The sequence below is a fragment of the Balearica regulorum genome, chromosome 4, assembly GCF_011004875.1.
Source record: "Balearica regulorum gibbericeps isolate bBalReg1 chromosome 4, bBalReg1.pri, whole genome shotgun sequence".
NCBI classification, from domain to species: domain Eukaryota; kingdom Metazoa; phylum Chordata; class Aves; order Gruiformes; family Gruidae; genus Balearica; species Balearica regulorum.
The window spans coordinates 22,976,749-23,003,495 of NC_046187.1; the positions used below are offsets into that span (position 1 = coordinate 22,976,749).

The following is a 26,747-nucleotide window of genomic DNA, read 5'->3' on the forward strand; positions in this document are numbered from 1 at the left end:
GTCAGAACCATATGGCATTTGTTTTATTTGTTCTATGACTTCACATAGAAAACTTTCAAACAAAAGCTCTAGACAGTCCCTATACAGAAAGGTTTTTTAGCATCAAAACATCTTCCACAGAGAGGACAGCAAAAATAATTTGGCTTTTGGACTTTTATTCTATCTCCCTTTTCTGAACACTACCTACATATTTATTATCTACTGGCCATAGAGGCTCTAGCAAAGCTTCCTGATGCTGTTTGTTTAAACATAGATTTATTGCCCACTTTTAACCATTTTATCCACTGTTCTTAAAGCTCTCTCTTCGCCTACCTTGTTATGTTTTTGTATTTAACCTACAATAGCTTAAAATTCTATTGACACCATATGCTGCCTTTTCAGACATGGTATTACAGGTTTTTATACCTTAACTGTACACCAAGAAACTAAACACATTAGCATCATTAATCAACAAGCCAAACAAGGACAGCCTATTTTCTTCAACTCCTGCTTTAAAGGCACCACTTCTGAATGTGTCCTCTATCTCTTCCTTTCTATTGCTGAGAAGTTAAAGTTTTTTAGAATGAGATTATACAGCATTGCTATAGGTACAATAAGAACAGCTTTTTCTGCCTCAGATCACATAAACACATTTCATTATAAAATTATTTTCACCCAGAGAAAGAATCAAGTTTTTTACAGGAGAAAAATTTTACAGCAATAGAGTATTTGATTACAGATTTTATATTTTTTTTAAGTATCAAAAGAAAAAAAGTTTGTGTTCATACTTATTTCATCTCTTTTCTGCCTGTGGCCATGCTTCCTCCGTTTAACGTTCCTGTGAGGTTCTGTTTCTGGACACACTATTCCACTAATCACAAGCCCTCCTGAAACAAAAGGAAGTTAAACAAAGTTCACTAACTCGTAATAATTTTACAAGAAGACAGACTTGCAGAACCAACAAGCATTTCATAGAATCACAGAATATCCTGAGTTGGAAGGGACCCAGAGGATCATCAAGTCCAACTCCTGGCTCCAAACAGGACCAGCCAAATCAGAGCATATGACTGAGAGCGTTATCCAGATGCTTCCTGAACTCAGTCAAGCTCGGTGCTGTCACCACTTCCCTGGGGAGCCTGTTCAGTGCCCGACCGCCCTCTCAGTGAAGAACCTTTTCCTGATATCCAACCCAAACCTCCCCTGTCGCAGCTTCATGCTGTTCCGTCAGGTTCTATCACTGGTCACCAGAGGGAGGAGATCAGCGCCTGTCCCTTCGCTCCCCCTTGTGAGGAAGTTGTAGGCTGCGATGAGGTCTCCCCTCAGTCTCCTCTAGGCTGAACAAACCAAGGGACTTCAGCCTCTCCTCATACGTCTTCCCTTCTAGACCCTTCAATATCTTTGTTGCCCTCCTTTGGACACTCTCCAATAGTTTTATGTCCTTTTTGTTCTGTGGCACCCAACGTTGTTACTCAACAACTTCTTTGCCTCAGTCTTCACTGGCAAATGCTTGAGCCACACTGCTCAGGTCACAGAAGGCAGGGACTGGGAGAATGCAGAACTGCCCACTGTAGGAGAAGATCAGGTTCGAGACCATCTAAGGAACCTGAAGGTGCACAAGTCCACGGGACCTGATGAGTTGCATCCGCAGGTCTTGAGGCAACTGGCGGATGAAGTGGCCAGGCCACTCTCCATCATATTTAAGAAGTCCTGGCAGTCCGGCAAAGTTCCCACTGACTGGAAGAGGGGGAACATAACCCCCATTTTTAAGAAGGGTAAAAAGGAACACCCAGGGAACTACAGGCTGGTCAGTCTCACCTCCGTGCCTGGCAAGATTATGGAGCAGACCCTCCTGGAGACTATGCTCAGGCACATGGAAGATAAGGAGGTGATCGGTGACAGCCAACACGGCTTCACTAAGGGCAAATCGTGCCTGACAAACTCAGTGGCCTTCTACGATGGGGTTACAGCGTCAGTGGATAAGGGAAGGGCAACTGACATCATCTGCCTGGACTTGCGCAAGGCATTTGACACTGTCCTGCATGACATCCTTGTCTCTAAATTGGAGAGACATGGATTCGATGGATGGACCACTCAGTGGATAAGGAACTGGCTGGATGGTCGCACTCAAAGAGTTGTGGGCAACGGCTCAATGTCCAAGTGGAGAACGGTGACAAGTGGCGTCCCTCAGGGGTCGGTACTGGGACCGGCACTGTTTAACATCTTTGTCGGCAATGCGGACAGTGGGATCGAGTGCACCCTCAGCAAGTTTGCTGACGACACCAAGCTGTGTGGTGTGGTCGACACGCTGGAGGGAAGGGATGCCATCCAGAGGGACCTTGACAGGCTGGAGAGGTGGGCCCGTGTGAAACGCATGAAGTTCAACAAGGCCAATTGCAAGGTCCTGCACGTGGGTCGGCGCAATCCCAAGCACAACTATAGGTTGGGCGAGGAATGGATTGAAAGCAGCCCCAAGGAGAAGGACTTGGGGGTATTGATTCTCCAGAAGGATACTGTGAGAGACAGTATCGAAAGCTTTACTGCAATCTAAAAAAAATGACATCAACCGGCTTCCCTTGGTCAACTAGATGGGTGACCTTTTTGTAAAAGGAAACTAAGTTTGTTAAACAGGCCCTTCCTCTCACGAACCCGTGTTGGCTGTGACCAATGACTGCGTTGTCCTTCAGGTGTTTTTCGATTTCAGTTGAGAATATATTCCCTTGATGTTGAACTTTTCAGATAGCTTTAGAAAGCCAGAACAAACCAAAAAGCTTTTGAACATCAGCTATTTTGGAGTGCAATGCAACTTGAGACTTTTTGAAAAGAATTTGATCATGTTTCAGTCAAAGAACATTTCAGAAAGCTGTGACATGAGAGTCAATTTTTAAGACAAAATGTAAATTTTAGGGACACAAAGAAATACTATTTTCCCAACAGACTAATTGATTGGGAAAGGACCAAATTAGGCTGAATTGCCAGAAAAAATTCCTGAGAACAAGATATATTCTATCACTTAGGGAATTTAACACTGAGACTGGATAAAATATTATAGCATCTGCTCTGGAGAACAATCATCACACTAAGAGAAATGCTCCAATTAATGATCCAGTAGATTCTTTCTTTTTCAGGTATCATACAAAAATCTTTGATGCAATAAACCTATTACTACAGAGAAACCATTTTGTTCTTCCTTAAACAGTTAAGGCTCTGCTGATACTCTCTAGCTGACACAGGAGTATCAGGAGGGAAGAAGACTACACGGAAAGATGACAATAGCTACAGATCATAAACAGACTACTTTTTAAAAAAATTTACCAAGTAGTAAGCATCTCAAGCTTTCATGGCACAAGATCAACCCACAGGTTTCTCTTTACTGCTCTATTAACAGCAAGCAAATAGGTAGTTTGGAACTAATACCTGAAGGCCTCATGGCATAGTTTACGCGCTCGCCTCGCCAATATTCCAGAGGTCTCAGTCGTATCCTTTTTGTCCGACGAACATTAGGTGTGTTGGAAGGCATTACTAATTTAAAGGATGAAATAATTCACATTAAGTAGATGAAAGGAAAATTCAGAAATGGAAAACATTAAATATCCTTTCCTGTTGTTCTGTATCAGGGGGTCAGCACTTCCCAGCTGATATTTCTAACACATTGCTATCATGACAGGAAAAGAGAATCAAGTATTGCCAAAAGCCTTCTTTTGCATACATCAGTATTTCACTCTCCTTTTTCTTATACACGTACCATGCTAACTTTACATTAAATTTCATTCTATATTTTGTAGAATTGTATCATTGAGAAACAGACATTAGGGGCTCAAGCACAAGGAGCAGCAAACATGCTACAACTGAAGACAAAGCTCTCGAAGAAGACTAAGAAACCTGCCTAAATCTGAGGGATTTCATTAGCAACAGCAAAAAGGCATTGCCTTGGTTAAGGCAAAAGAAGAGTAACAGAGACTGCATAAGTAGCCCCTCCTCTTCCAGATTCTTAAGTCCCGTCTCCAAGGCCCAGAAAAGCAGCACTTTTGCCAACAGAAACTCTACACATTTCCAAGACTTCTCAGGTATTTATCTTAAGACTTATTTATTACATAGCCTCAACTTTCAATTTTTCTAAGCTGCCATATATGAATATAGTAAGATTCAATATTTTAGTGTTTGTAAGAAAGAATAAAAGCCCTTTAAGAGTTGAGAGCAAATTAGTCAAGAATATTTAAATGTTAAAAATAAAAATGGTTAAAAAAAAAATGCTGAAAATTTTTGAAGGTAGACAACTATAGTGTCGTGCATAAAATAACGAAGAGAATAAAAAACCCAATAAAAGCAGACTAGTATGGGACTACAACTGACTGCATGCCCATTGTTCCATCCTATCCAGACTCAGACTGCCACAGAAGGCAAGTTCTTTGTACCCTCAGTTACACTGTGTAAAACTAATTCAAACTCTTACTGTTCTCACTGAACTGTAATCAATATTAGATAAAAAATGGAAATGTGACAGTTAAAAAGATAATAAATAAAAAAATAAATAAAAAAGAAACACTAGAAGTTCTTGAAAGTAACTTAAAAATTAGAGCAGCATTCTAGTACCCTGAAGAACTAACAAGGTAAATATTTATTAACATATGAACTCATTTCCTGGTGTTTTCCTATGTCTCCTTCAGCAAAGTTTACATCAAATTGGAAATGCATTTGTAGTTATACACTTACATTAAGATATTTTAAAATGATCTTACCTATTTTATGCCTTGCTATGTTGTCTGACAACAGATTTCTTATTTGACAATTCAAGTCTTCAGAACTATCTGAAAATACATTCAGAAAAACACACCACTATGGGCATTTACTATTCCTGACATTTATTCAATATACCCACTAGAAGCAACCAAAGATAATACAAGCAGAAGTCCCAATGTTAGCATTCCCACTAACATTTTTTTCTTTAAACACATATGAAACCCAATGTAGATAAACAGTAATTAGATTTTAAACAGTGTAAGCTTGAAAATTACATGAAAACTATACATTCAAGTAAATATTCCCATCCCTCTGATAAAACAAACATTGGCAAATTAAAACTACACATATAATTTGATTAATCAAAGTGCAAGGTCATTCAGCTTTATACCATTCAAGCCTATCTTTAGAACAAACTTCTTACCAGAACGCACACAAAACTAGGTCTCTGAAGAAAGCACTGCATGAACTAATAACATTCACAAATGGCTCTAAAACACTGATGAAAAACTTTCTATCCCCAGGGCTCATATTCTTTATGACAATATGTGCAACTTGTGTAGGGAAACTTAAAAGAAAACCAAAATATTTTTAGGCAAACAGGTCACAATTCCATAAGGCTGTACAATGTGGTCTAGGGTGGCCTAAAGCGATTGTATATAGTACCATCCCAAGGCAACACACCAAACTGGTACAAACCGAGTCTAAAAAATTTGTTCGAAGTATTTTGGAAGGATAACTTTATCCTGGTAGGTTTGATGCCAAACCGCGTAGTGCTTGTCCTTCCAAAGCTAACACAACGTAAAGCTGGCATACTATATCATGTGCTTGGGCAGAAATCTGACCACAGCCAATACAATCTCCATTTCTTATTCTGGACAAGCGGAATACAACACAAATTACTGTACCATCAATTACAGCTTATAAGAAGTTTATATATATATATAAAATGCAAGAAAACACCAACTTTAAACATTACCTGAAGATGTATTATCCTGTTCACAAGACTCGCTTCTGGAAGTAAATTTATCACAATGTTCTAGAACAGGCCCACTTCAAAGGGGAACAAAAAACACCTGCTTGAATATGTTAAGTGTCAAAGGAACATTACAGCACTACCAAGAATAGCAAATTTAAGTCTTCAGATCATGTGGGTTTTGGTTTTTTTGTTTGGTTTTTTTTTTCCTTCTAAACATCTGTCTGTACCTATTAGACTCTAAAGCAAATGACTGCTAGTTAGGAATCACAGGTCCAAAACTGATCAATTGCTCCTCTATTCAGTCATCAGGCAGACAAACCAGTGTTCACACCTTCTCTATAAACAGGTTTCCTAGAAATCTTATAACTTCTTTTTCTTTTTTCTCCCTTCCGGAAGAAACACACCTTCTCCTTTCCTCTGTAGCATTACCTTTCAAACAATTTTCCATAGATCATGATTATAGAAGTGCTTTAAATAAATGTTTTGCATACTATAAGTACAGTAAAATAGTTGTAACTGTAATTTGTAATATGTATTCTGTCATAAAATCTCCCACATAAAATGACAATAATTAACATGCATGTAACTCCACCAGAGATTCTCTAGCAATCAAATTACTTATAACAGGACTTCTCTTGCAACCTTAGCATTAGTACCCCTAACCTTTCCTCTTTCTCCCATCTGTGGCTATGCTTTTACTGTGCCGGTGAAGTTCAGCTGTGATCCACCTAAACTCCAAAAGATGTATTTCAATGCTAGATTAGCAAACCTACACTACAAATTTGTCCAATTAAGTCTGCAGTAGGATCACTTAGAATAAAAAAAAACCCCAACATTTTCAGTAGAAGTACACCATAAGAATTTAATAAATTCACAGACTGTCACTCCTATTTGCTTTGTTGTTAAGTTCCTATCCCATGAAGGAGAAGATATGTGCATATCTACATGCACAAACAAGAGTTTGGATTGTAGATACAGTTCTATACCCTATTTAACAGCAACTTTATTAGTACAACTGTTATTAGTTCTAGGAGCACTGGGATTTCTGTTCAAAAATCACACACTAATGTGGAAGCCAGCCTCAAAGGAAAAAAAATCCCCAAACACAAGAAACTTACTATGACCCCATATTCATGATAGGAAGAATTGTATTAATTAACTGTATTAGCATGGTATTTAAACACCTCAGGCATGAATCACGATCCCTTTTCTACTAGGTTCTTCACTAGCAGAACACAGTAGTAGTACAGCTGTTCTGTCTCAGTGGGGCAGAAGTGGGATTAAATGCAAGTTTTACAGACAACTCAGGAAATTACCTTTCAAGACTTGCAGCCTTCTCAGCTGCAAAGGAATCTCTAGAAAAGAAAAAATTATTAAGTTTACTGTTAAGTCGATTTTCCTTACTGAAAGAAACCTGTAAGCCAATAATTTTACATACTGAATAGAACCATGAAAGAGACATTTTAAAAAAAATTTTAAAAGCAATGCAAAGAATAGTGATTAAAAACTCAATTAGACTGGTTAAAGAAACTTCCTCTTTTGATTTTGATTATTATTAGTAAAGTTATTTCCACAAAAACAAACACAGCTGAAGAATTAAACACTGTATTTTCTCAATTTATAAATAAAGTATCAAATCTGACAGTGATGTTATTCTATGGGTGGTGGAGCTGTGTGTGCCATGTGTGCCTTTGTCTCGTTTGTTTTAAACTGGATCTGCTACACAAGTCTCAAAAGAACACTTTAAAAATTCCAGCACCAGTTTCTTTACCTAGAAGCAGACACTAGATTTGGCATCCACCTTTGAGAATAGGATGTTGATTACACCGCTTGGTTTCTCTATTAGCTATTCAACCAATCTGAAACTGTCACATAGTTCAATTGGGCCACTAATGCTTAAAAGTTAACAAGACCTGTTTAATTAACTACCACATTATACCATACTTGTAAGAAATTGCATAAAAAGCTTACTGTAGTCCATGTTGCGTGTTACGTTTTCTTTTGTTACTTTTTGTTTTCACATCTGATAACTTCTGTTTTTCAATTGCCATATCCTGTACAGAAGAGTTGTCATCCGTTTGAACCTCTGTGTCCTCAGGGTTTGAGCAAACACCTTTACTCGTTCTGCGATTGATCTTTTTGGGTATCTTCCCTGAAGACTTAGCTGGCAATCGTTTCTTTTCAGAATTCTTCACACTGTCTAAGAGGTGCTGTAGTGCTTTTACAGGCGTTTTGTTATTTGCACCACCAAGTGACTCCAATGTGTGCAATAAATTTTTAGGCTTTTCAGACTCAGCCAACTTCTGAACCACAGAAGTCTGTCGTTTCTGATGCAGGGGTGAGGTAAGCACTTCATTCAATTTTACAGGCTCTCTTTCAAGCTCTTCCTCACCAGGTTCACTGTCAGAACTCAGCTGTCTTGGTAACTGAGGCTTTTTCTTACTACTTTTCTTGCCAGATTTTTTAGGCTTCTTCCTTGGACTTTCTGCCAGTTTCTTAGCTACTGTATCTTTTGGAAGTTTCTGCTTAGCAGTTTGTTTCTTCTGAACTAAATGCTGAGAAGCTTTTGAAGCTGACTGCAGATGCTTGGAAGACTTAAGATTCTTTTTTGGAGACACAGTCCGCTCTTGCTGATGCCCAGGTGAGGGCATAGGTGAATCCTCACTTAGCATCACCTTTGTTTTACTTTGTTCTGCATCAGATGCTTTTGTTTCCAATCCAGACTGTGACAATATCAGGTTTTGGGCTTCTGGTTTCCAGGACGTGTCCTTTTTCTGGTTTGGAGAGCCTTGCCTAAGTGCATCCTTTTTAGTCTTTCCTATAAATACACAAAACACTTGGACATTAATATCTTTTCCCATTAAACCTGAAGATATATGTTGACATCTGAATGTATAAAAATAAACCAAAGAATAATAATAATAAAAAAAAAAGTATCACAAAATCAGATTTTCCCCGATGGTTAAAAGAAGGCTTTCTCTGAACTAGTGTATTAAAAATTCAAACGAGAATTTTTTGTGTACTTCCAGTATTTCCTAGCAGAAAAAAAGGACAGAAATGTTACATTCAACCTTCTTTCCAGTTTGCAGTGCTTCCAGCTACAAAACCCTTCTCAAATAATTCCTAAAAATCAATCCCCTCCAGTTCAAAGCAAATATCTTAACCTCCTTTCTACGGAGAGAGGAGCAAAAGCTTGTGGCAAAAGCTACCTTCTTTGTTCTTAAGAAAAGGCAATGCTGCTAACTTAATTTGTAATGTCCTAACAGGAAGGGCTAGGGGAAAAACAGAAAGAGTGAAGATACTCTGTCTCACTGCTTTATATACAATCAAACCTAACTGTGCAACTGAAACATCAATTAGGAATCCATTAATATCTCTCATCTACATTATCCTTATTTCCCAATAAACCACCACAAAAAACCCCAGTAATATGACCTGAAAGGAGACATATGAAGACCTGTTAAATAACTTACCCATACGAGTACAGTTTTGGCTTTGAGATTTAAAGACCTTTCCTTCAGTGTTAGAGACTGGATCTGAATTTGATGTTCGTTTGAAGTCATGTACTCTAATGTCCAAATCACCCATTTTCTGTTTAGTAAGTGCTTCAACCTGTACTTTTCTGTCTTTGCCTTTCTTATTCTCTGTCTTCTCCTTTTCAGAGGGCTGAGATTTAGAAACAGGAGTTGCAGAGCCATCTTTTTTTGATTTTTTGCTCTTACGGGGTATTGAAAACCAAGAATTAAAAGATACACCATCTGATTCATCAATTAAAAATTCACATTCATTTTCTATTTCTGTATCTTGATCTTTCACAGGAGGTGGTGATGGTGGTGATATTGAGGTCGAGTACCTAAAGAAAGGAAGGACAAAATATCCACGTCATTTTGGGGGAAAAAAAATTACTTTCAATTTTGCAAATCTAGTGGTGACTCCAGAACACCTAAACACACTACAAGACATTCCTCGGAAGAATTATTATAAAGTTCATCATTCGTTGCCCTTTAGCTTCCAAAAAGAGCACAAGGCCTGCTTCTCCTTGCTTTGGCCTCATATTCACACCTCATTATCCATATTAGTTCTGAAAAAACCTGCTTGATGTTTGCTAACTTCAGAATCACATAAGGTTTTCCTGAATCATCCAGCCTTCCTTCCAAAACATCTCAGGCTCAATCTGAAACGCTATTCAACAGCTACATACTATTTTACTGGCAACAGCACTGTTAAATCCTAACAGCACATAACTTTGAAACAACTATTAAAACTCTTTCTCAGGTGGGATTTTTCAGTAATGTTGGACTATCCCAAAACACTGTCCAAGACCATGTTTATAGATAAAAGGATGTTGCTCCAGTACTCAGGACTGGGTTATTTTACTAGCAAATTATGTTTCATATTAAGCCTCAAAACAAACCTTTTTCCAGATGTTCCTGTTGCTACAGCTGCTAAGACAACTGAAGAGAAAGACTTCTCTTTCTGTACAGAAGACGTAGCAATACGTTCTGTTCCTTGCACGAGAACAACCTGCTCATCTCTCCCAGTCTGAAGTCCTTCCAAATTTTCAACTTCCACATGGCTCTTCACTGCATTTTGGTCATCAAAATGTAATCTATGTATGAGAAACAGCATTCCAATATGATGCTAGAAATCCTGAGCACACATTGAAGTATCATGTGGATGGACAGATGGTCTCATTTTCTCCTGTTGACAGCGTCTCACTTCTTATGAATGAGCTTCCATCTGATAATTTGCTGGAACCCAGGCTAGCAGCACTACTTCCCAGCATAGCAGCAAGTGTCCAAATCAATAAGACAACATGGGGTCAGCTTGTGACTCTTGATCAAGGTGAGGGCTGCTCAGCAAGAGAAATTCCTAATTTTAGGAGCACATGCTTCGGCAATTGTCATGTTCCCTAGACCCTAGGTGCATTCTCTTCCCAATCTCACTCCATCACCGGGAGTCAACGGGATCAGCGTCAGTTCCTCTCCATGATCTACCCTGGAGATTCAGTCCTCCAGGAAAGCAGAACTGTGGCTGGGACCACTGGCCACTATTGCAGCTGTGCTTCAAATTTTCCAAAGAGGAGATAATGATCTCAACTGAAGTTGTTCTACTTTGTATAAAATATTTGTATATTCAGAGCGAGAGGAACGATGACTGCTCATCTCTGCTTTAACAAAATTTTGGTTAACTTTTAAGGTCAACACTGTCAATAGTCTAGACTTTTTCAGTGAATTCTATCTGAGAAGCTGATAATTTGGGGCACTTGCCTGTGAAAAAGGAGTTCAAATCTATCCTGACAGGCTTCCTGCACTTGGGTATGGCACTTTTGGAAATTAACCCTTATCACCAGAGTATTTAATAAAAAAACAATTCTCTCCTTTCTAAACCCAAATATGGAAATTTTCTAAAAAGCTCGGAATTATATTTTATGAGTTCAAAATTCAAACTCATAAATGACTGAGACCACCGTTTTATTTTACCCTAAGGGGTGGGGCCGGGGGGTATAACACCACCGCCACATTTAGCTCTACTTACGTATGTACAGGAGAACTTTTTGCTTCCTCCACAAGAAGAGGTGATCCAACAGACCCATAATCATCCTCAGGGTCCGAAGACATAGCAGGACTTTTGCATAGTGCTTCAACATCTTTTAATATATTATTTGTTTCTCTTTTAGACACAGAAGACTTTGGATTTTTAGAATCAGCTATGTAATCACATATTGCAGGCTTCAGGGGTGATTCATGTGACCATCCTGCCATATATATATATATAGAATAGGTTAAATTCTTCTACTCAAAACCTTACAAAATCCCCAGAAAAAGTTACCACCCCCAAAAAAAACTTAATTCAATAATAATAATAGTGCTACCAACCTCTGCTGCTGACTGTTTTTAGTGGTGATGCAGGTAAGGACTCTGCAGAATTACAGGCTCTTTTCACAGAGTTAGTTAACCCTGCCTTTGACTGTCATAGTCAATAACAAATAATGAGACAAAGTAAAATATTTGATAAAGTAACAGTATTTTGACAGGAATATAAATTTCTACAGAACACAATATAATTTCCTTCCCTTAATTTTTACTCATTTGAAGCACAGTTCTACTTTAACTAAACACTTCAATTTTCTATCATGTAAGACTTTCTAAAACTTAACTGTAAATTTCAAACAACAGGTAAAACAGTGTGTACAGTGAAAATGAATTTGCAGCTTTGAACAGACATCCTGCTAGTCCACAGGCAAGCAATTTACTCTTTTCATCAGAATGAATTTAAACAATTTAATTCACCTGAAGTCAGGCTGAGGTTTTGCAAAAATTTGCAAAAAAATAGAGTATTCTAACATCAGACCAAAGTAAACAAACACCATTATAAAGGATGCCTGTTCTCAACGCTGCCATTAATAGAATACCCTATTTTTACAAAAAACTACTGGAATCAAAATATTAAAACTAGATATACAAACTAGATTATTGGTATCATTCTGACAGCACGTTAACAAGTCCTTCACCTTGCTTCTAATCTTCAACAAATTTACAGATATACAAAGTTATTGTACAGATAACTGTTTATCAGGAGTTGGCAAGCAGCTTTTATACAAGAATCATCTTTCAATTGTACTACCCATCAGATAGCTAAGAACCATGTCCATATACCTGGCAAAGTGACTGAAACCAAACCCAATGGAGTCCAAGATAGTCATACCCACCCCCAGTTACAATGCAGCGTGCTTCAACTCGAGACCCTGAGAAATTTAACTATCCCAAACAAAAAGCTGAAAAAGCTTTCGTCAGCAAAAAAACAGGAAAATAAGCTATTAAATAAATCTTGTTATAGAATATTTACTATTAGATCACAACAAACTAAGAAAAAACATTACCAACAACTATTACAAAAGGTTAAATTATAACCTATATACTAATACATATGGCACTTATTCATTCAACACTTATACAGAATTAAATCCTACAGAACTAAACTTGTACCCAAGTGAAACCATAACCACTGCTGCGTCGTGACACTGCCATAACTAACTTACCCTTTGGCTCTGTATTGAAGTTCCTTTCTCATTTCTGACAATCAGGGCTGAGCCATGGGTTGCACTTGGAGAGCTTATTGTAAGATCACTATCACAACCTACAAAGAAAAAACTATAAATAAGGGATTCTTGGAATTGTCCAGGTTTCACTTATTTTAACAATTTGCTAAGGCTCATTTAGGTCACACAAATTCAAACAAGAAAGAAACCAGCTTCTTGGGAAAAAGATTACGTTTATAAAACAGCTAAGACACAGCTTTAAGCTGCTAGGAAGAGGGTGCTTTTAAAGACTGTGAGAAAGACATTATTTTTATCCATTTTATTGCTATTTTTTTAATTGCTATTTATTTACCACTAAATATAATACCAGGAAATAAATTATTTTTTCTTTAACCAGCAAATTAAGCAAAACACCAAATAAAAGCTTACTTTCAAAACAATCCTGTATGAGTTTCAGTACGTTTTGACCTGGCTGTACATCAATCTTCTTTCTAGAAAGAAGTAGGGGAAAAAAATATTTTCAGACAAAAATATTAAATGTTCCTACCCCAGCAATATAAAAAGCAGGAAAATTCTTACTACTTAATATTTTAGATTATTATTTCACTAGTCCCAACTTTAATATATTTTACCTACCATTTCCACACACAGATATCTGCAAAGAAACTTTGTCTAAATAAGGATTCCAGGAGAAAAAGTCCCACTGTCTCAGAATATGATGAGAATGAAGAAATCTCTCTACATAAAAGAAACTATACAACTACTGCAACAGCCCTCAGGTAAAAGGGCTTTGGGATGAATAGAGAGTCTAGCTTGAAATAAATAATTCTAAAAAATCAGTCCTCAAGTAATGCTGCCTGCCCAGTGATCCAGTCTCAACAGACCCAGAAATAAAACGTGTAGGTTGCAAATCTGTCCCTTCCTACAAGGAGTCCCCCTCTGCTTCTCCTTCTACCACTTACCCACAGTTATTCTGTGCTTCTACAAAAGTTTCAGTGGCAACAATTGGCCTGAGGTATCAAATCCGTAAGCAAGCGAACAGCTGGGCTGCTTGGATTACTATTTCAAACCTCCCCAGCACAAATGAAAATGGCAATCCACATTGATCAAAACCAAAGTAACAAGAGAAAAGCCATAGAATATTTCTCCCATAATGATTATTATAAGCCTTTAAAAACAAGTAATTTAGTAGATTTGGTAAGTTCATGAAATGCATGTCTAAAAATGGATTCCAGTAACAAAAAGCTCGCATCATGTGGGAAACATCATATGATCAGTTTAATAAGATACACCCAACAGTTTTGACATTAAGCTCTCGGACAAAAATCAACAGAAGTTTTCCAAACAATTGTATCTAAGAATAAAATTTTAAATGTAAATTACCTTCCTCCATGGCAGAATCTAGCTCTGTACTCTTTTTTAAAGTGATTCTGTAAAGAAATAAGAATCAGTTTTTACTAGGCATGGTGACACTCGACAGAAAAACAAATAAGTGACCAAACTCCTGTTTCTCATGTAAGCGAGTCTCAAGGATTCTTGATCCGTCTGAAACTAATAGGAGTTACTGCAGCCTTGTTCTTCTGAGAATGCCACAGTAGCTACAAATCCTGTAACAACTGCCAGAAATTCAGCTTTCCTCAAAAACAATCAAGCATCTGTTGCATTTAAAAATCAGAGAAACTTACAGGAGACTTACATGACAGAAATCACAGAGAATCTAAGGATTTAGTTAATATTTCTGTGATGACCACAGAAATAATCTTTTAAGTAAGGAAAAGGAATTAACTACCCCACAAAGCAAGCTAGGATATAACCTTACAACACATCTGCTGCTCTGTGAGAGCTGCTCACATGCAGATTTTCACCTGTGTTTATCACAGGCAAGACCACATTGACAGGCAGCTGTTCCATGGTAAAACTAAAGTCTCAATCAACTCCCAGCACTCCTTCGAATAGCAGACATGACTCCAGTCATCTATTACCACAACTATAGTAATATTTCAAATATCTATATTAACAGCATTGCTTTCTAAGCCAAAGTCTACTGAGCTGGGAACAGGCAAAGACTGTAGAGCATAAAAACAGGAAGGAAGGGCAAGGCAAGAAAAATTAGAGCTAAGCAGAGTGCAGTTTTTCACCAATGTGATAAGAGAATGTTTCAAAAAAATCTAAATGTTTAGCTGAAAAACAATTATGACCTCTTCATTTGTGTAAACTGGAATAGAGTATATGTGCAGTGTGGAGATTATCTAGTCCAAATACAACAGAATTCAGCACATTTTTCCTAAGTTTACCATACTGACATTACTTTGCACTTCTTTGTGATTCCTCTTTAGATGTTACTTCCGGTAATAAAAATAACCAAAATCACATAAGGATTTATTCCACTGCAAATTTTCAACATCAGCTTAAAATGGCAGAAAGAAACTCTAGGTCACACAGGAAAATGACTGACCAAAAGTCATCACTTCAGAAACACTGCAGAACCATGCTCCACAGCAAAGCAGTCACTCAGGCTTAAACTTCTTCCCCTTGTAGCAGAGTGCAGTATAACCAATTGGCAAGCAACCTTTCATATAAGAAAATGAAAAATTCCTGTAACGGATCTAAAAGAGCTCTTAACAGTTTATTTATTGCTACGTTCATACCCCGCTATACATAAAGAGCTTTTAAAACTTAAGCTCCCCGTGTACCTCTGACAGAGGACGGTAGAAGGGAGATGAGTACGGCAAGAGTCGCTGTTTCTTTACGCGCTAACCCGAGAAAGGAAGATCTCCAGAGACGAGCGACAGGCGCAGCTGCAGGCAGCCTAAGGGAAACGGGGCTCCCAACAGACAAGCTCTCAGAGCAAAAGTGCTTCTGCCAGCAACCGAGGCCAAGAGGGAGGGCAGAGTCCCTCTCAGGGGGACGCGGGGGCCCCCCCCAGCGCCTCACCGCGCCGTCAGGGGTGCAAGGATGGCCCGTGGGCCCGCTCGCTCCTCAGGCGCGCCGTGAGGAGAGGGCCGCGCCCCGGCTGTTTCGGAAGGGAACGGCAGCTGCCCCCAACACACCCCTTCCCCCCCTCCTCCCGCCTCTTCCCCCGCGCCCGCGGTCTCTCACCAAGGCCTCCGCCATCCCGGGCCGCCGCGACGAGGACGAAGACACCCCGGCCGCGGGACCCGGCCAAGCCGTCGCCCCCACGCCCCCCCCCTCCCCCCACCGCTTTCAAACCTCGGGCGCCTTCCCGCTGCGCGCGCGTAGCGGCGACAGACAGCCCAGCGGCCACGCCCCCTTGCCCCATTGGTCGGCGGCCGCCGCGCGCCAACGAGGGCGATTGCTTCGCCGCGCGGCCCCGCCGCGGGCCGTTGTTGCGCCTGCGCAGGAGGCAGCAGCTCGTCCTCTACGCCCCCGGCTTCCTCACCGCCTCAGAGAACCTTGCGTTCCCCGAGGAGAGGTGCTGGGCGGCAGCACCCGTGCTTTTTTCCCCTCCTGGGAAAAGCCACTTAAAATCCTCGGGTTTCTAAACGCTACAAAACATCTCCAGTCACCACAGGAGAGTGTAAGTTTTTCTTTAAAACATCAGCGAAGAACTCGACGATAAGCGAAAACAACTGCTTGAGAACATTGTGCAACAATATCTTACGGTATCTGCAAAAGACAGCCAAAAATATAATTTTAAATTACGCTTTTTATCGCACACAAGCAGTGGACTAAGTGCTGGCTCAGCAGCAGCAGCCTTGCCAAGCAAAAGTGCAGGCACCCATGTTCATTAGCTTTTCTGCAACATTCAACAGTAAAGTTGAATTCTGCCATTTAAACACAATCAATAGACAACATGTACAAAAATCTGAGAACATGTATTCATGTTTAGAGATGACATGGAGAGTTTACTTTCACACATAAACCCCTCTTCTGGCAGAGTTGGTTGTCAGCTATCTGATGTGTCAATAGATCACCTTACTGGCTAATTATGTACTCATCTCACACCTACATACAGCTGAGGAACGGAAGAGGCCATGGAGATGTTCAGTAAAAAAAACAAGCTTGCTTTTTTTTTTTTTTTTAATAAAGTTTGCTATGCCTTTAGTAGCAACCAGCATCAAAACACCAATTCTTGTCATCCCTGTTCTTTCTGACTGCTAACGGCAAGGTCAGAAACCAAGTTAAGCATCATGGTTCTTTGAAATTGATGGAAATTTCACCCCTTGTTTCATAAGGACCAACATTTTGTTCCTGAACTACCAACTCCCTTCACAATTTCTTTAAAGGCTTTGATACGTTAGCTCTTTCACAATGAAAGTCTTCTTGCGACATGCACATCGTGAAGTTGATTTATCCTTGCCGGTTATAAACAACCATAGGTATATTTATTTCCAATATTACTTTTAGTGACCTGTAACCTCCCTAGCCATTTGCTAAAGAAAATTCAACTCTGATAGTCTCAAAATTAATCCACGCTCCCATTCCAATGAAAAATTTAAATATTATTTCAGAGGCAGCTGAGAGCAGTCTCCCCCCAGCAGCAGCCCACAAAAAGCCCAGCGCTGTAAGCCATAAAAAGCAAGCTTTTCCACCATGACCTTCAGGTGACACCCACCACAGTAATGATGCACTTTATACCAGCATGCTCATCATTTGAATGTCTCCCCTCGAGCAAACCTGAGGAGCACACTCTAAAGGAAAAGATCCTTTTAATCCATTTCAGTCTAGTTCCTCCCATGATCATACACCAAGCAAAGAGTCAGTGGCGTGCGCTGACCTAAAAGCAAGTACGGAGACTTCCTCTTCGAGGTGCAGCTTTTCCCCCCCTTTTACCAAGGCAAGTTCTCTGGCTGAGGCTGATCAGAGCAGACGACTGAGAAAAACAGGAGTGGGGTGGAGGGGAAAGAGCACAGCAACAGAGGATATCCAGATATCCCACTGAGATATCCAAAGGATGCTGAGAGGCATTAGTGAACAGCCTGAGGAAACTCCTCAGCCAGCCCCTCGGCGAATCTTCCAGGAGAGGCAGAGGATCACTGGTCTGCCTTTGTACTTCCAAAGTTACCTGTCTGTCCGGCACTCAAGATGCCAGGTAAGGCACGCAGTCCTGGGAGGTGGATGTGTTGAAATATTTCTTAAAAAACATATTGCCAGGAGCTGCAGGTTGGGGGCGGGGGGGGGGGGGGAATGTTTCTTAGCACTGGCTGACACAAACAGTTGCACTGAAATAATGCTATCTAGTTATTTCTGTTCATATTACTTGCGGGGGGAAAGTAAAATAAATTATGTAAGGTAGACAACAATATCTCCAGGATCCTATTATAATTTACTATTACCTACTAAAACATGGATTGAGTTTGACTGATTTCATAGCTACCACTGTGGTGAAAAGTTAATACAGTATTTTTTAATACCAAGAGTAAAGTTTGACGTGGTTATATTGCTCTGACACATCCTCTGTTTACTGGAGAACGGTATCAATCCTGAAGCCTTCAGTGACATGCCACCTGGAGTATACATGAGATTCTCTACATCTTTTTCTTGTTAGTAAGGGCTAATGATTTAACATCTGTGGACTAACTGGGAAAATAAGAGGGGTTTTTTGACCCAAGATAACTATTTAAGATGCAAATCTGTAAATGCCTACATGCTATGTTCAGAGCATGTCCCCAAGTAAGCTGATTGCCCTTTTTTAGTGCTTGATAAATGACAATCCCTGTACTTAGGGTTACAAAGTTGTTTTTACCCTACCTACGCTCACATCGCTGTAGATGCAGAAGCACAGAGAAAATGAGAGGCATGTAGTACTAAAGGTAGATATAATCAAAAGACCAAAATAGCATGGTGGTTCACAAACACAGGAACAACCAGGTACCACAGAAAACAGGAACTCCAAGAAACAAAAAGTACACTAATAATATTATTATAAATTCTTCTGCAACACTAGAAATTATTCAATGCATTGCTTTGTTATATCTAGCAGAAGAACACCTGCAAGTTTAATAAAGCTCCCTGTTACATTCCTTTATTTATATCCTTTTATGTAAAACCTTTTTTTCCCCCATGAACAATCCTTCCTTCTGAAACTCAGAAACTACCATACTGGAATAACAAAAACTAACAGGACAGAGCAATAATATGCAGCCAATCTGAAGAGACTTACATTGGACTGATGAGGAGGATTATCACTTTTGAGAGACCAGACGCCTAAGAGAAAAACATATTCATGGCTGTGAAACAACAAGTGCTCCTGGGAACTACTGTAACTACATTTTCATAGAGCAGAAAGCCCAGTTCATAAGGTGCAGTTCAAAAATTTCCCGTGACATCCAGCCCCATACTGCAGCAAGCATTCACAGCCTTCCTTAACTTGCCAGGGACAGATGGTTTAACAAGGACATTTACCTTAACACAACGCTGCAGTGCTCAGAGGTTGGGGTCCAGAGGCTGAATACTATTTGACATAAACCACCAGAAAGACTAGTTAGGAGATAGCAGGGTAAGGAGCAAGGATCACTCTCAGGATACTCTAGGGAACGTTGCTCACCCTGATTTGTATAATCTATCAGACTTTACAAGTTATTTCTTTTCTCAATTTTTGTGACTCTGTTTTACACCCCCACCTCAAAAAAAAAAAAAAGCAACCAAAACCCCCACACATAGACCAAAAAAGCACATGAACCAAAACAAAACCCAAACAACAAACACACAACAGGTAAGTAAACTGAAAATTAGAACAGAGTTTCTGTTTTACAGAAGTTGCCTTCCCAGTTCAGTGTCCCATAACAGCGATAGTTTTCAGGATATCAAAAGCACATGAAAACAGAAAACCCTTTCCCATTACTCTGGCATGACTGCATTAGGGAACAGTTAGAAGAGGAGTCAGACAATTGTATTTACCTTGGCGGGGTATTGATTTACGAACACTACTACACATAATTTAAGGACAAAGGATGTAAAATACCACTTCAGATGCAAGAAGTCCAGTTAGTAGGTCAGACTACCATCAAGCTCCATTATCTTCTCTCTGTACCAAGTAAACTGGCAGGATCAAAATTCAATGCAAATAGACACTTCAAGAGAATGGTTTTCAGAAGATTAGAGTCTTTACACATGTTCATCTCACACTATTTTCCACTTGTATGCCTTTTAGGGAGAGCAAGATTTTAAAGTGGCATTTAAAATATATTTTCCTTCTATTACATACATCCTTTAAATTGTTTGACAAATTGTTGACAAATGTTTAACATTTAAATTAGTTAAAATTAAAGTTTTCTAATTCCATTCCAGATTAGAATATTAGAAAACAAAGCCTAGAGCCTATATATCTTTTTGCCTGTAAAGATTTACTGAACTTTTTTTGCATAAACTGCCTGCAAAGTACATACTTGCTCTTTAACAATCTTTAAAAAAACCTGAAAACTAACATATGACAGCACAATTTTTTCTTAGCAGTTCTTTCACTTTTAGCATTTTCTGGGAACTAAAAAAGATAGTCTTCACAAACTGACACTTCCTCCTTCCCAACAGGAATTTAGAGTATATTGGACAGAACTCAGAGGAACTATGCTCTTCTTTTATGATGATAAGAAAGCCCTAACAGTAAGTAATGTGCTATCTTTGTAACTACCCATATGATTAAGTGCATCTCTTACTTTCATCAAGTAATCCTTATGTACTCCAGACACCTCTTGCCACCCTGTCCTCTCTCATCTGCATAGTCCAAAAAAATAGTACTGAACGTTGGAACAGAAAGGCTGAGATCAAAAAAAGCCAGAGTGAAACAAACTATAGCATATTAATTTGCCTCATTAAAACAAAAAAAGGAATATTTTTTTGGCACCCTAGCTACAAACATATCCATGTTGCTCCATAATTTTACTGAGTGCTTTTTCCTCAGCTCTGCACAACAGTAAAATTATCATGTGTAACATGATTTTATGCAGCTGAGGAAAAAGCGCTTGGTATCATTATGGTGTACGCTGGCTAAGGGTTTAGTTCAAGTCACAAAGCAAATACTCAGGGAGGTTTCGTGGATTTAATCTATTTGTGATTATGAAGATTAGGATGGGAAAAATCCAGAAGGTATGCTGTTGGTGAAAAGAACTTCTGTAAGCAGAAGCAAAGTTTTAGCATGTCTGTCAGTTAAACTTAACCCAAGTTCCAGCAAAAAAAAAAAAAAGTTTCAATGTATTTTCTTCTAAACAAATTCCTTTGGAGACCAGCTAGATTTCTGGTGAAAACTGAAACTTGTGCTGTTTATCTTTTCCCCTCTCCTTAGTACTCACAGAAATCAGATATATCAGCTTTGATCTCAGCAACCAACATTTATCCAGATGAAAATGGCTCTGCACAGTTCATCCTGATGCTGTCAAATGGTGAACTCGAACTGAAGGTAAAAAGAGGAAAGCTGTGATTTGTAAGCCACTTGGTACTTTACACCATGTCCCACAGATATTCCAAGCTCTATTTTAGTGTGGGAGTACAGCTGCCTTCTTGACATTGAAGCGTACGGCCTGCAGCCAGGCAGCACCAAAAGGCAGTCAGAGAGGGAGGGAGGGCAAAGGAACCAGGGAAACTCCCCCTCGAGGCATTAGCAGTTTTTTCTCTGGAGTACCTGGGAATATGAAACGAGCAAAGAATTGAACAAGAAAATACACAAGAGAAGCCAGGAAATACCACACTGACAGGCCCACCTCACCTGTAAAACCAAGAAGGGGATAAAATATCTGACAACCCCACCACTCAGAAGCCACAGACTGTAGTGCTCAGGGACTATCTAGGTTTTATACTTGAGACTCACCTATGTCCTTAGCATGGCCTCCTCCTTGGATCCACATAACCATCTCCTTTTACTCCAAATGAGCATATGATTTATTTATTTTTTTTACCTTCCCACCTCTGTCCTGTCCCTCTAATTGGAGTACTGGGGAAGTGCAGGGTTTCAGGGTGTGATGTAGTTTGGCAGGGAGCTTGTTTCCAGGCATGGGACTTCTAAAAGAGTGAGAATTATTTGAGGCTTCCACATGAAATACCACTTTTTTTGTTGCTATAGTTGTTGTTATACTGTCTTTTTCTGTTCTCTCAGGCTAATGACTGTGAATGTGGGAAAGAATGGAAGGGGTTTATTCTCACTGTTACAAAGGTATGGAAGAGCTTTATATCTCACTTCATGTCAAAAGTGAGGGGATTTTGACTTCATGCATGCCAAAAGTTGGCTTCCGCAGGCACCAAGCCTCGTTTCTAAGGTGTTTGCATGCTAAACTGTTGACAGGTTTTGTTGTGGAGTTTGTTTTGTTTTGTTTCTGAGGAGAGCAAAATTCAGGCTGATTTAACCCCAGCTCATCTGCAATACACACTCTGCCATGGTATCTAGTCAGAGACAGTTCCCAATCCACTGCTGCCCAGGAAGGAAAGACTTCTAGCCCAAGTCCATCCCTTGCAGCTGTGAAAAAGGAAGAAGTCGCCAAACGGCACAGCTGAGAGAACCCCTCAGCCTTGTGTTTTATTCTATTGTTCTTCTTAGATAAATGCACTTTGAAAATAGCAAGACCCTCTTTGATCATGACCAGTGGAAAAATAAATTGTTTGTTCACAAGTGACTTTACATTGGCCTGGCTGAATCACTTAAAAAGCTGAGGATGGCTGAAATAGGTTAAATTACATTTACACAGCCTTTTGCAGTACAGCAACTGCAAAATATTGTTGCGGATTCTTACATCATTCCTACTTCTGTCAATGCACTTTTCTTCTAAATCAGGACCCAGATATCCTTATTTCACTATTCTAACAAAAAGACATGTGCATCATTTTATTCAAAGCACAGGCATATCCAAACCTTCCAGATTATCACAGCTGCTTAAACCAAGCAGTTAAGAAGGATTCTGCACAGCAGCTGCACTCAAAGATTAGCTATGATGTGCACACAGAAACGATTGCTCACAATGTTTGTCCACTCTTTCATTTTCTTTTCACTTACGTTGTTCATTTTCAGCTGTCAGTTCCACCAGATGAATCATTACTACCTGGGCAACTTACAAGAATGCATGAAGTGCTAGAGAAGGAAAAGAAAAGAAGGATTATGCTTAACAACTGTTCCAGCACATCCTTGAACAGAAAAAGCCCTCCCAGCAGTACACTGACTGCTATGCCAGCGTAAGCTCTGACTGAACTATGCCAACTCCAACCTGACTATAGAGCCTTCCCTTCTTCTTTCAAAGTATTATTCCCATGCAGAAGTTCAAAATTCAGCTGTTGTACAAGGCTTGTATAATATTCAATGAACAAAATCTACCTTAAGGCCTTTATAGAGATTTCCTAAGGGAAAGATTACTCCTGCAGCTTTCCTACAGTGCCTTTTGTTTTGAAAAGGCTGAGTGTAGTATATTGCTATGCTTAAAAAACTTTTTAGAAAGCCACGCATTGGGCTGATGTATCTGCCCTTCTGTGAAAATGCTGATTACCATTGAAAAATTCAAGGTAAGTCCAGGTTACTCTTCTCACATTCTTTCCAAGGGTGCAGAAAGCATCATACCTATATGAAAGTTTCACTTTCTCTCCGAGAAGGCCAAAGCACTGCTGACCCAAATTATGGTCCTATAGTAGCATTCAGCAGCAAGAGTCCTTGAGATGTCATGCCTCTTGGCAGCCATGGCTAGTTAACCCTGGATAAGGCTAGCCTTGTGAAGAGGCGTTAGACTGGTAGACCGTGTCTCTTCACGCAGCTCAGAATGACATGGCCTTGCCAGCGTAACTGGCTTTCATGCCGTTTCTCTCCTCCCTTCTGTGCAGGTGCTTCTATGCAGTATCTCGGCAAGAAGCGATACAGATGTTAGAAAAGAACCCATCGTGTGGGAATTTGATCCTGCGTCCCGGCAGTGACAGCAAGAACTACGCAGTCACTATCCGACACAAGTTGGAGTAGGTTGATTCCACAATACACTATTCTATTCTTAACTAGTATGCACTGTATTAACAGCTGAATTTTTAATACCCAGAGTGGACATGTGAAACATATGCCTTGCCTTCAGGCTGTTTTGAGAAAGGCAAATGAGGCAGTAGGGGCAGGCCTGTGACTGATTTCTTGGCTCTCTCCTCCTCTAAAGCCAGTTAGATTAAATAAACAAGGAATAAAGATCAGCCAGCAAAAGCCCATTTCCTTGGGTAAATGAGCTTCCCCTGTTTGTCATGAAACTGTACTTAGTTTAAGAAATCATCATGCAGAATGAAAATGGAACAAGCCATATCCCTTTGTAAAATGAAGAATGAAAAATGAAAGACATGAGTATATTCAAACAGTAACTTATTCTAAAATCAGACTACATTTCAACTGAATTGCCATCTTTTAGCTTTTGCAGAGTTGCAGAACAAGAGGCATCCAAGTCACAAGGAATGACATTTGCAATTCCCAGTGTTTCTAAACTAAAATGGAAGAAAACAAACCCTGCCATGCACCTTCAATAGGTTCTGGGGATATTACAAAGCACAACCATTGCTCTTGCAAAGGAGTTTGTAATGACAACAATATATCAAAAAGTATTTAACTTTGGGTGGCATATCAATTTTCATTTTCTTTCAGTCCCCCATGCTTAAAGCACTACAAAGTGATGTCCAAAGGAACAAGTTACATTATCGAATTGGAAAGATGGGTAAGTGAGCAATTCCCTTGCTGAAGATTCTTAAGCAGGTGTAAGAAATATCACTTTGCAGAAAATTAGAAAAGCTGTAGTAAATGCCTAACTATACTTTATGAGTCAAAAAGTTAAGTATGCGGAGAGTTCACCTCTCGTTAGTCCAACTAACCTAATCTCAAAGAACAAGTTATCTTTTAAGAACTACAAAAGTAGAAAAAAGCTCCACATCAGCATCTTCTAACAAAAATAAAATCAAACCACTCACAAAACACCCAAGATGACTTAATTTTTTTTTTTTCCAACTCAGGTTTCAGTACTAAGACTGAAAACAAAGCTGTCATTGCACCTAGAGGAAGTTCAAAACGCACTCCATGTAACTTGGAGAAATAAAACTAGCTTAGCTGAAGTGTGAGCGAGGCTGTATAGACCCTGTTATTTGGTTTTAAAGTTTTCTTCCACTTTTCTTTCTCATGGCCTGAGATACATTCTATTGGTTTGGCAAAACATCTGCTGAAAGAGCACCAGCACGCATTGAAAGCGCAACAGTGCAGATGGCTCGCTCTCTTTTGGTTTGTTTACTCATTTAATAGAAGGGAAGGACTTACATGTTCAAGGTTCGAAACATTACCATAGACCACAGAGGGCTGTCCTAGACCTCACTGCATGCAAATGCTGGATGTAAATCTGGTATCAGTTGTTTGAGAAACATTGCTAGGGATCCCAGCCTGCCAGCATGTTTTTGAAAATGTATTCTTGACACACATGGCATGTGTTATTTGGTGGGGGGTTTGATTGTTTATTTTCATTTTGGTGAAACAGGTGATACTCCCAAGCCTTCAGGATGTTGTCAATTACTTTGTGACCGAAACCCGAGGGAGCCTGAAGCCATTTGTCATACAGACACACACTGCAAAGGACCCAGGGTTCTAAAAGCAAGCTGGTTGCTGAAGGCGCACACAGGAACAATCCTGTTAAAAGGAGGCAGGAGAAGCAGCATGAGAACTCTGCACTATTGAAGATAAACAGAAGGCATTCCCCAAGGTACTCTTTCTCAGTTTCTAGAACATATCTGTTGCCTCTAAACCAAGAATGTGATGCAGCTTCTCCCAGAGAAACTTCTGAGATTTGGGGAGGGCAAGTAACCCCAATTCCTGTAGAGGATTAAATGTGAAAAAAGAAGAAAAGACAAGAGTGGGAAAGAGAAGACACATTGCCCCTGCAAAAGGCAATGGAAAAATATTGTATTGAAATTAGGCAGACAAGTGTTTGTGGGCTCAATTCTGTCACAGTTTATTGCTCACAGTGCAATAAACTCTTTGTGTTAAGAACTCCGTTTCTTGTCTACTCACTTGTAACAGTATCAGTGCCATTTATGACATCCCACAGAGACAGCAGGGATGCCTCACCTCTGCTGGGACTTTGAGCACTGCCAGAGAGGTGCACAAGTCCACGTAGCTTAAGATGGGGCTTCCTGGTTCTCTGCAAGGTCATGCAACCCTTACAGGACCTGGAACATCCCAAATAAAGTGGCTGGAGCATTTCCCATGTTATTCAACCAAGGGAGGGTATAAATTCAAGCAAACTGAGATATCTCCTGCCCAGCTGAACATTCCCACCACTTCTACATGCCAGCAGGGCCGTTCATCAAACCCTGCTGTGGGCTACTTCAGGAAACGAATGAAAGTTAGTTGCTGTCCCCATTGGTTAAGCTCTCTGAACTACCTTCTCCATGGGCTGAGACAAGCCCCACTGAGTGCAAAAAGAGGACAAGACTGAACAGCTGGTAATGAGGGAAGGCAGCAGGGCATGTGAAAGCCCTGCTGATCATACCAAATACCAAGCCTCAGGCACAGCATCCATCTTCTTGGAAACTGGGGATCCAGCCTTCAAAACAAACAACTTAAGCAATCAGCAGCAAGATCCAAATTTAGTATTTTTAGCTTCTAAGTTCTGCCAGGCCGCTGGACTGAATGAAGTGCTTACAGGTTGAGTACCCACTGCTGAGCTACACTCCTTCATAGTTAGTGGAGATGACTAGCTCCAAAGCCTGTCTTTTTTCCTTCAGAAAACCCCCAACCAAATAAACCACGCCTCTTCTCTGACAGTGGTGGGGTAGCATTCACACAGCTCAGCTGAGGACAGCTATGAGGTAGGTACTGGAGCAGCTAGCACCTCCACTGCACACACAGGGAGTGCTCTAGGTAGTGTTGCTCTTATTTCCAGACCAAGATTGATCATCATGTTCCTTTGACATCAGCTGGGAATCACAAATGAATTACTACTTGTTTCAAGGATTATGGAAGCCAGTGAAGACTTGGGAAGGTTATTTTAAAAGAATGCCCATGTGTTTCTGAATAATAGGTTATGTGTGACCATATGAAGGCTCACCCACTGTATTTATAAAAGTACAAAATAA

At 39.8% G+C, this 26,747-nt stretch overlaps 2 protein-coding genes across 5 annotated transcripts in view; one reads left to right on the forward strand and one right to left on the reverse strand.

Moving 5' to 3' along the window:
* Positions 1-16,013, reverse strand: part of CENPC (centromere protein C) — a 30,139-nt gene extending 14,126 nt beyond the window's left edge. The window contains exons 1-16 of one of the 4 annotated variants that reach the window (XM_075751416.1): positions 15,837-15,917; positions 15,431-15,546; positions 15,193-15,306; positions 14,121-14,167; positions 13,167-13,228; positions 12,738-12,835; positions 11,575-11,665; positions 11,234-11,453; positions 10,110-10,304; positions 9,169-9,548; positions 7,667-8,513; positions 7,012-7,050; positions 5,696-5,769; positions 4,716-4,784; positions 3,394-3,498; positions 768-866 (exon numbers count right to left, since the gene is read on the reverse strand). In XM_075751416.1, the coding sequence (XP_075607531.1) occupies positions 768-866; positions 3,394-3,498; positions 4,716-4,784; positions 5,696-5,769; positions 7,012-7,050; positions 7,667-8,513; positions 9,169-9,548; positions 10,110-10,304; positions 11,234-11,316 (1,891 nt within the window). In that variant the 5' untranslated portion in view covers positions 11,317-11,453; positions 11,575-11,665; positions 12,738-12,835; ... (3 more) ...; positions 15,431-15,546; positions 15,837-15,917. Of the gene's footprint in view, positions 1-767; positions 867-3,393; positions 3,499-4,715; positions 4,785-5,695; positions 5,770-7,011; positions 7,051-7,666; positions 8,514-9,168; positions 9,549-10,109; positions 10,305-11,233; positions 11,454-11,574; positions 11,666-12,737; positions 12,836-13,166; positions 13,229-14,120; positions 14,168-15,192; positions 15,307-15,430; positions 15,547-15,836 lie in introns of all 4 variants that reach the window. The other 3 variants (XM_075751415.1, XM_075751413.1, XM_075751414.1) reach the window with 3 other exon arrangements.
* Positions 16,014-17,561: 1,548 nt separating this feature from the next.
* STAP1 (signal transducing adaptor family member 1) lies at positions 17,562-25,598 on the forward strand. The gene is made up of 8 exons (XM_010304962.2): positions 17,562-17,790; positions 20,229-20,300; positions 20,980-21,093; positions 21,787-21,843; positions 22,693-22,853; positions 23,490-23,618; positions 24,277-24,346; positions 25,151-25,598. Exons 1-8 carry the CDS (start codon positions 17,653-17,655, stop codon positions 25,259-25,261), a joined length of 852 nt encoding a protein of 283 aa, XP_010303264.1. The 5' UTR covers positions 17,562-17,652; the 3' UTR covers positions 25,262-25,598.
* Positions 25,599-26,747: the final 1,149 nt, after the last annotated feature.